The sequence below is a fragment of the Chrysemys picta genome, chromosome 4 (genome assembly GCF_011386835.1).
Source record: "Chrysemys picta bellii isolate R12L10 chromosome 4, ASM1138683v2, whole genome shotgun sequence".
Lineage (NCBI taxonomy): Eukaryota > Metazoa > Chordata > Testudines > Emydidae > Chrysemys > Chrysemys picta.
The window spans coordinates 57,103,294-57,113,002 of NC_088794.1; the positions used below are offsets into that span (position 1 = coordinate 57,103,294).

The following is a 9,709-nucleotide window of genomic DNA, read 5'->3' on the forward strand; positions in this document are numbered from 1 at the left end:
TGACTCCAAAAGAAGGATTGGAAGTTTTGATGGAAGGAATGGGAGCACTGGGACTGGGAGAGCTTTCCTTGCATGTGTGTGTATTAAATAATAATAGTCACTAACTCTTTCCTTCCGCAGATCCCAAAGCATTCCAGAAAGGAAGAGCAGTATCATTATCCCCATTTTACAGATGGGTAAACTGAGGCACAGAGCAGCAATGTGATTTGCCCAGGGTCACCCAGCGGCCCAATGGCAGAACTAGGAATAAAATTCAGGTCTCCCCAAGTCTCAGCCCAGAGCTCTGGCCACTAGGCCACACTGCTGACAGAAACAAACCAATGAACTTTAAACAGTCTGGGTAAAAATCCCTTCTGTTCCTGTCTCAGCAGACATCACTTGCTTGGTACCTGTGATGTCACAACCCCGCCAGCTCCCCAACCAATTCAGTCAGCTCCAACCTTCCTGTGCCTTGGTTTCTCCCCTGCCCCCATAGAGGATAGTCCTGATGGGAGGGTTCATTCCCTAATGCTCTAAGTCCATAGCACTTTTACAGCCTGGCCCTGACTATTACAGCCTGGCCCTGCAGCAAATACCAGCAGGCAGGGCTGAGAGCATAATGCAAGGAGCCTTTCCTGCCCAGACCTTTCAATAATATATGAACATTGTGTAACATCATCACACTCCCTTTTATCAGTCCGGAGAACTACAGCTGTGATGGAGGTAGTATCAGGGATCCTGGAGTGCAGGGAAGAGCCCCAGTTAGCCCCGCAGACCCCTTCGAAGCATCCCTGTGTGTCCCCTAGCTAGGCCTGGCCCTCTAGGAGAGCGTGGTTTTGCTGATGCAGGGAATTCCTTGTGGGGCAGTTGGAGAGGGCTCTGCTCAGGCACTGCTGTCTGTATATCCACCCCTGGCCTGCCAGCCCTTTGTTTGTCACTAAACAAGAAGTTCAGGAGATGTTTGTAAAAAGATGCATTTTTGAGACACCTGACTTGTTAGCTGAACCTGAATTTCAGGTTCCCAGCCTCGTCTTTGTCCTGACTGTCTGCATGTTCCTGGCCCCCACTGGAAGGGAAGTTACTTGGCCAGAGAACGGAGAGCAAGGTAGGTTTGATACTCCTTTCTCTTGCATGCAGACGTCCAGGTGCAATGCCTAGGTTCCGTAACCAGAGGATAGCCTGTGGATCAAGGGAGGCCAGGAATTGCAAACTGCCCTCCAGCTATGGAACTGGGCAGGCTTCTACCACATGAGTTATGATCTGCAACTCTGCCCCACAGTCCCTGCGTGGAGAGGAAACCAGGCCGGGGCAGAGGCAGCCTGTTGAGCCTGGCCCAGGATCTGTGATTAAGTGGACAAAGAGGCAGATGTAGCAACTGACTCCTGAATTTACTTAGTGCATTAGACTCTTTCTCACCACTGCGTCCTCTCTGTAAGAATGTAGTTTTCAGCACCTTGTCAGTGTGTGGTAACCGGCCGTCTGCGTTCTTGTGCAGGAGTGCGTGAGCAAAGGGGCGTTGAGAGCTGTGGTGTCACACCTTGGTCCACAGGAGCAGGATCCCTCCCCTGAATACGAGCAGTGGGTTGTTTCCTGTCTGAAAACAGGGCACCAGTAGTCAACCGGAGATGTCATTGGTTGGTTTCCTCTGGCACAGCTCTCCAGGCAGGCTTAGCAGTATTGGCATCTTGTTAAGGGTCTCGATTTTTCTCCAATGACTAGCTGAACGTCAGGCCAATATTTGTGAAATGGGGCAGCTATTGTGGGCACCAGCTTTGAGACCCCTTGACCTGATTTCCAGAGGTGTGGAGCACCTGCAGATCATGGACTAGTGGAGCAGTTACAGGCGATGTAGGCAGGGGACGTGTTTGGAGTTCTCTTTCAGGTCATGCTGCGAGAACCCGATGGGGCTCTCTTGCACTTAAGTCTTGCGCTGAGGTGTGCCCCGGCATGGCCATTCAAGCCCAGCATTTTATGAGGCCCAGGTGTCCTTTTGCAGTTTTTTTGCAGTACGTCATCCTGCGAGCAACACAGGATTGCAATAGGTCCCTATAGGTCCCCCGGCCTCCAGCTCCAGAGAGATCCCCTCTCATCGCAGGAGTCCTGGGCTGGAGGTAGGATTCCGATGACTGAGCCAACCGTGTCTTATAAACTTGCACCCCCAGATCAGCACAAAATAGTGGGATGAGGGGAGGGATAGCTCAGTGGTTTGAGCATTGGCCTGCTAAACCCAGGGTTGTGAGTTCAATACTTGAGAGGGCCATTTAGGGATCTGGGGCAAAAATCTGTCTGGGGATTGGTCCTGCTTTGAGCAGGGGGTTGGACTAGATGACTTCCAGAGGTCATTTCCATCCCTGGTATTCTATGATCAACACCCACCTCCCATGCATGTACACCAGTTTCCCTTCTCCCCTACCCACCCTATTGGATAGATCTGGAGAGCAGGATTAGTGGTAATTCTCTGCCCTTATTTTTCAGAACTGAACATTCACATCAGCAGAGGCTGGCACAGGGAATCTTCTCCCTCTGAGAAGCCCCCAAAGAATTGCCCTTTGTCAAAATGGCAGCTCTCCCCCACTGCTCTCAACCGTATTGCCTCCAGGGCAGGCCGTGAATGGAGGACAATGGCAGACAGTGGCCGTTTTGCCAACGGGCAGTTTTTAGTGAGTTTCTCTGAAGACATCCCATCTTGATTTAAGAAATTGTCAATGATGGGGAATCCACCTGGTAAATTGTTCCCATGGTTAATTGCTGTCATGGTTAACAATTTACGCCTTTTCTCCAGTCTGAAATCCTACATATTTCTTTTCAAAAGCTACTCTTTGCACCGGATCGGGTCCAGATTCATCTCCCTGCCAATTTTTGCCTAGATAGACAATGGCTAAACTGAGATCAAAAAGGACCAAAAAAAAAAAAAAAAAAACCCAACAAAAAACCTGATGCCAAATGCTAACTTTCTAAAGGCCCAATTTTAAATCCATTTTCACTCCTAAACTAATAGATTGATTTGTAAATTCTTGCAGAATTCGGCCTCCGCTTGGAGTGAGGGCTGTAATTTAGAGGGGATAGGCTGTGTTCTCTAGACATAATGAACAAGTTGAATCCTTGCTTTAAGAACACAATTCGGTCAGCTTTAACTATGGATCCATGACTGGCGCCTCCAGAGCTCTTTAGATAGGTGTCATAGCATGCCTGGCCCCTTTAAGGGGAGATGGGCCCAGCCCACCTGTGACTAATCCTCACAGGCTGTGGGGCCAGGGCATCAGGTGATAGCTTGAAAAGCACCTGGTCTTTATAAAGGCCGGCAAGAGCTCAGTTGAGAGTGGCTGGGAGCCTGATGCTTGCAGGAATTGCTGTGGTCAGGGAAAGAACCCAGCTGTCAGGTGACTCCCTGGTACACAGGTTGGGGGTGAGAGCTGTAGGAAGTAGAAAGGTTCCTATGGGAGTCCCTGGCTCTGTGCACTGGGTGAGGGAAGAGCTTGTAGGAGCTGGTGCTGGGCAGAGGCAGTACCTTATTTGGGGATTTTGCCTAAGTTCCTGGTTAATCAATAAATGATGCCTTGAGGGACGGGCCTGAAACAGGCTCTGGTGTGGTATCCGTCCTTCCTGGGCTGGCGAGGTAGCCCACTGCAGGCAGAGGTGTGACTGTGGCATGGGTCGCGATACCGGAGCAAGCGAGCTAGCCCAAGCTGTCGGGGCTTCACGGCTATTGCTTTCAAGCTAGCCAGACCCAAGCTAGCTGGGGGATGTCTATAGGAGCCGCAGTTGCCCCTCTGGCTGTGGGATAGCCATCCCTACAGAGGCTATCGAAAAGAAAGGGGGGGCTATTCCTGTACCAGGCACAGGGAGGAGTGTGCTTAAAACAAATAGAATGATGCTGCAGTGAGACCACTTGCCCACGTCTCATGCTGGTGGTACCCAAGGCCCGTGGAGGCAGTTTCCTTCATCCCATTGCACACGTCTCCGCCTCGGTAGCAGCTAGCAGGTATTAGAAAGGGCAGGGTGAAGGGCTGTAATGTGTTTCGAGGGCATCTGCATCATTGGCTGAACAATTCCGTAACATTTACAATAAGTGACTTAGCAAGTGTTGATTGCGGGCCCTGCCCATCCTCCCAAGGTAAAAGGGTCCTAGAGAGGACTAATAAGCCCTCCTGCTACCCACTAGCACCTGACCGGGGTCAGGGCGAAACTTCTGTGGGCAGGTTTGTCCGTAATTGCTCATTAGGGGATTTCTTGCACCTTCCTCTGGAGCAGCTGGTGCCAGGAGCCTGGGCTGGCTGGATTCATGTGCTGAGCAGTTTGGGGTTCCTATTTACTGATGACCATCAAGTGCTGTGAGCAAGACCCTGCCATTCATATCCTTTAACACCTGAAGACTGGGTCTAGGGTCCAGTGCCTGGTGCGTCCACGTGCTCGTACCTGGGCTGGGATTCTAAGTGGTCGGAGAGGTGTTGAGACATGTCTGACATTGTGCAGCTGCCTCTCCTCGCCCCAAATCTGCCCTTGCTTTTCATGCCAGATTCCTGCTGCAGGTAACAGGCTGCGCCTGAGGGTGCTGCACAGCTGGGTGCTGGTAGCACAAGTCGCACCCCCGGCTCTCAAATGTCCAGGTATCACTTGAGAAGAGAGCCAAGGTACTACAACAGCCAAATCATCAAAGGCTTTACAGTGCAAAACAAATATTGTGTATTGCACCTAGGAAGCCAGGAGGTCAGAGCCACCCTAGGGTGTGCTCCTTTCACCTGTGTCGACAGGCATGTTCTGCAGTAGCTGATGTTTCCTCGTGAACTTCGGGTGCAGCCCCCTGGACTAGTAGCTTTATTTTTCTGGCAGGACCCATGAGCTGCTGTGCACCGTACAAATGGATCTGTGCCTGCAGATCTTCCAGCGCTCAGTGCAATGAGCGGATCTGGAGGTCGCACCGCCCCAGAGCTCTGCAGTGTACTGGGTTTTGTGGGACATCTCACAATTGGAATTGGGGGGTGGGGGGCGACAGCACCTCTCCTTTCAAATATGCTATAGACAGTGGGGGTGCACCCACCTGTCCTGAGTGCTGTTTATATGCTCAGGTGCTTTGCAGCCCTCCTCCCCCAGCCCTAGAAGGCAGCCAAGTATTAGCCTGTCCATTTGACAAATAAGTCAAAGGAGCTCATGTTGATATAAAATTATTCTACTTAACTGCCAGGGGGCAAATTTGTCACGTACACATGGAAGCTATACAGCACAGCTATAGCTATGTCTTAACTCAGGAAGTTCCTTCGAGAGGAAATGTCGCCAAACTCCAAACCTGGAGATAATGGAACTTCCTGTGCCTGCGTCCTGTAGATAGCTAACCGCTTGGTTTGCAAAATAAGCAAGGAGGAGGGGGCAAATAAATAAACAATAAGGGGTCATAAGAGGGGCAGATACATGTAACTTGCTAATTATGTATGGTAATAATGGCAAATTTTAGCCAATCATAGAGCGATAAATTATCATAAGCAACTGCATATAATGCTTTGGTGTAAGTGTTTTCTTTGTTCTTGCTGACTTATGAGCTCGAACCCAATTGCAATTGAAATAAACGGATCGCCCCTCCCGGGGCTCCTTGCTTAGCTAGTTGTGTCCGTCTCTCCTTATTCCTCAGCTGGAACGGACAGAAATTTCTATGACAATGTCATGTGACATAACTTAGTATGGCAGATCCCAAGTTTATTCAGTCAGGGGCCGCTCCCTGGCTAGGAGTTCAGTCTGTTTGTGACGGTTTCTTCCTGGCCCCTGCAGGGCCAGCAAACACCCTCAGCTCCCCGCCGGGCCCCTCACCCTTATGGGTGTCCTGTGCCGGACCCTTGTCACGGAAGCTGGTGAGAGTTGCTTGGGACCCTGGCTCTCCGCGCTGTGAGAGCCAAGACACTGGCTGGCTGCCCGGCAGCCCTCCCTGCCCTGCTCCCTGAGCAGGCCGCCTCTGCATGGCCAGGCGCTCCCCAGGCGAGGCGGGCAGCGCTGCTCCGAACGGTGCCCCTCATGCACTCTTGCCTCTCCCCCGAAGGAGCCCGGCCGAAACCGGCAACGCCCCCAGGTGCCAGCCCCTGCCCGCGGAGCCCGGCTGCCATGAGATGCTTCCCAAAGCGCTTGCTCGCCACTGCCCTGACGCTCCTGGCTCTGCTCCTGCTCCTCAGCCTCTGCCTGCAGCGCCCGGAGGACCCACTGGTGGTGAGTACCAGGCTGGGCTGGGCGGAGACTTCGCCTGTGCCTGCCCCCCTGCTCCCTAACTGCTGTGTTCCCCTCCCCTGCCCCAGGGCTGCCCCACATCCCCTCTCTCTGGGGTCTGTGCTCCCCTGGCCCTGCCCCAGGGGCCGAATGGCTTCCCCTCCTCTTGCTCTGGGGTCTGTGCTCCCCTGGCTCTGCCCCAGGGCTGCCCCATATCCCTTCCCCGTCCCTCCCCTTGCCCTGCCCCACATCCCCTCCCCTCGCTCTGGGGGTCTGTGTTCCCCTAGCCCTGCCCCAGGGCTGCCCCACATCCCCTCCCCTCCTCTCTCCTCCCCTCGCTCTGGGGTCTGTGCTCCCCTGGCCCTGCCCCAGGGGCCGAATGGCTTCCCCTCCTCTTGCTCTGGGGTCTGTGCTCCCCTGGCTCTGCCCCAGGGCTGCCCCATATCCCTTCCCCGTCCCTCCCCTTGCCCTGCCCCACATCCCCTCCCCTCGCTCTGGGGGTCTGTGTTCCCCTAGCCCTGCCCCAGGGCTGCCCCACATCCCCTCCCCTCCTCTCTCCTCCCCTCGCTCTGGGGTCTGTGTTCCCCTAGCCCTGCCCCAGGGCTGCCCCACATCCCCTCCCCTCCTCTCCCCTCCCCTCGCTCTGGGGGTCTGTGTTCCCCTAGCCCTGCCCCAGGGCTGCCCCGCATCCCTTCTCTGTCCCTCCCCTTGCCCTGCCCCACATCCCCTCCCCTCGCTCTGGGGGTCTGTGTTCCCCTAGCCCTGCCCCAGGGCTGCCCCGCATCCCTTCTCTGTCCCTCCCCTTGCCCTGCCCCACATCCCCTCCCCTCGCTCTGGGGGTCTGTGTTCCCCTAGCCCTGCCCCAGGGCTGCCCTGCATCCCTTCTCTGTCCCTCCCCTTGCCCTGCTCCACATCCCCACCCCTCGCTCTGGGGTCTGTGCTCCCCTGGCTCTGCCCCAGGGCTGCCCCACATCCCCTCGCTCTGGGGTCTGTGTTCCCCTGGCCCTGCCCCAGGGGCTGAGTGGCTTCCCCTCCTCTTGCTCTGGGGTCTGTGCTCCCCTGGCTCTGCCCCATGGCTGCCCCATATCCCTTCCCCGTCCCTCCCCTTGCCCTGCCCCACATCCCCTCCCCTTGCTCTGGGGTCTGTGCTCCACTGGCCCTGCCCCTGGGCTGCCCCGCATCCCCTCCCCGTCCTTCCCCTTGCCCTGCCCCACGGGCTTTCCCACATCTCCTTCCCTTGCTCTGGGGTCCATGCTCCCCTCTCCTAACCCCACCTCCCATCCCTGAATTGGGGGCTTCATGGCCTCTCCTCCCTTGCCCCACTCCAGTGGAGATGTCTGAGCAGGAGGAGGGCGTGACTGGCTGGGTGGAGAGTGGAGCAGCACTACTAGGGGATGCTGTTCTCCAGCTCTGGCCCTCCTGAGCAAAGGGGGCTCTGGGCTGGAGCTGCCACCCCTGGCAGACGAGGTGTATTTGCCACAGGCCTGCCTTGGGGTGCGCTAACAGCAGCTAACGCTGGCTCTGCTCTGGCTCCCAGGAGGAGGTGAAGCGCTGGGTCCAGGAAATGGTGCTGCAGCAACTCCAACCCGATGGGAACCTGCGCAGCTTCCAGGAGCTGTGGAACGCTTCTGCCTCCAGGAACGTCTCCTATCGCTACCTTGCCGGCCACGCCCCCTCTAGGAAGAGTGAGTATCCCAGGACCAGCCTGCTTTAGCCTCCAGCATTCTCTGCCAGCAGCTGGATCTGGAGAGAGATGGTCTAGAGGTGTGGTTCTCAACCTTTTTGATACCACGGGGACTGACTTGCAGCCTTCCTAAACTGTGTCTAGGAGATCTCTGGGACTGGCAAGAAACACTGGGTTAGAGGCACCAGCCATAGCGGAGCAGCCTTTGGGAAGCCAGTTGATGGATTTCTGCAACTGCTGCTATGGCACCAATGCAGAATGGGGGATAACCAGCTTGGCAGCAGCACTGCTGAGAAGGATCTGGGAGCTGTGGTGGTTCATAACCTCAGCAGGAGTCAGCAATGCGATCCTGTTGCACAAAAAGCAAATGCAATTTTAGATTGCATTAACAGAGGCATACTCAGCGCTGGTTAGGCCTCAGCTGGAGGACAGTGTCCATTTTTGGTCACCAATGTCTAGAAAGGATGTGGAGAAACTGGAAAGGATCCAGAGGCGAGTGACAAAGATGACCAAAGGGAAGGAATGCAGCCATACGAGCAAAGGCTGAAGGAACTGGCTATATTTAGTTTTGAAAAGAGATTAAGGGTGGGACATAACGGTCTTCAGATACTTGGAAGGCTGCCATAAAAAAGATGGAGAAAAGTTGTTCTCTCTTGCCACAGAGGGCAGGACAAGAGGCGATGGGGTCAAACTACAGCACAGCCACAGGCACCGACTTTTTTTGGTGTTGGTGGATGCTAGCGCCACCATCCCTTCCCACCCTGGCCCCGCCCCGACTCCACCTCTGCCCCAAAGTCCCCGCCCGAACTCCGCCCCTTCCTGGCCCTATTGGATCCCTCCCCAAATCCCCGCCCTGGCCCCGTCTCCTCCCCCAAGCACGCTGCGTTCCCCCTCCTCCCCCCTCCCTCCCAGGCTTGCCATGTGAAAAAGCTGTTTCGTGGCGCCAAGTGCTGGGAGGGTGGGGGGAGAAGCAGGACGTGGTGGTGCGCTCAGGGGAGGAGGCGGAGCGGAGGTAAGCTGGAGCGGGGAGGGGGGCAGGGCAAGGAACTGCCGGTGGGTGCAAGGCACCCACCAATTTTTCCCCATGGGTGCTCCAGCCCCAGAGCACCCACAGAGTCAGCACCTATGAGCACAGCAGATGTAGATTAAACCTCAGGAAAAACTTCCTAACTGTAAGAAGAGTAGGATGATGGGACAGACGCCTAGGGAGCTTGTGGAAACTCCTTCGCTGGAGGTTTTCAGAAGGAGGCTGGAACCGTCTGTCTGAGATGGGTTAGACACAACAAGTCCTGCATCGTGGTAGGGGGCTGGACGAGCTGACCTTGCGATCCCTTCTCACCCTGTGGTTCTGAGTCTATACCTGTGTTCGGGTGCTGGGCTTGGCTGTCTTGCCCATGGCGGGGCTCGCCGCCGTTTGAGAGGTCTGGGAGCAGCCTTGACGTTACTTGGAAGAATGGCGTGGGCTTTACTTGAGTTAACATCCTAGTGAAGACAAGGCAGGTTGTAGCTATCACATGAGTCTGCAGGTCAAGTTAAAGGCTAGGCTTCCCCGTAGCCTCTACCCGTTAACTCCTCTGAAAGTTACAAGCTGCCACACCCTCACTAGGGCTCTAGCAAACACATGGCTGAGTCTCTCCGGAGCCTGGAATAGCAGCTGCAGACGTTTGTCATTGAGGAGCTATTCACGCCCACGGGAGAAGGCCCAAAACAGAAACAACAGTGGGCTGTGGCCTTCCCTCTGCTGCAAATGGGAGTGTGTGACCGTCCCGTCCCCCCCCCCCCCCCCCCCACTCCCGGGTCCGAGACAAACCACAGGGCAGACTTGCGTAGGGTGCAAAAATCCACAGGAGTTTAGTGAGG

At 55.4% G+C, this 9,709-nt stretch overlaps 1 protein-coding gene across 9 annotated transcripts in view; it reads left to right on the forward strand.

Moving 5' to 3' along the window:
• The window catches only part of LOC101936161 (alpha-1,6-mannosyl-glycoprotein 4-beta-N-acetylglucosaminyltransferase-like), a 48,015-nt gene that overhangs the window by 32,953 nt on the left and 5,353 nt on the right, over positions 1-9,709 (forward strand). For 7 of the 9 annotated variants that reach the window (XM_065595010.1, XM_024114180.3, XM_024114181.3 and 4 more), the window contains exons 2-3: positions 6,005-6,168; positions 7,703-7,850. In XM_065595010.1, coding sequence (XP_065451082.1) covers positions 6,067-6,168; positions 7,703-7,850 — 250 coding nt within the window. In that variant the 5' untranslated portion in view covers positions 6,005-6,066. Of the gene's footprint in view, positions 1-801; positions 1,085-5,640; positions 5,820-6,004; positions 6,169-7,702; positions 7,851-9,709 lie in introns of those variants that run through there. The other 2 variants (XM_024114178.3, XM_008177762.4) reach the window with 2 other exon arrangements.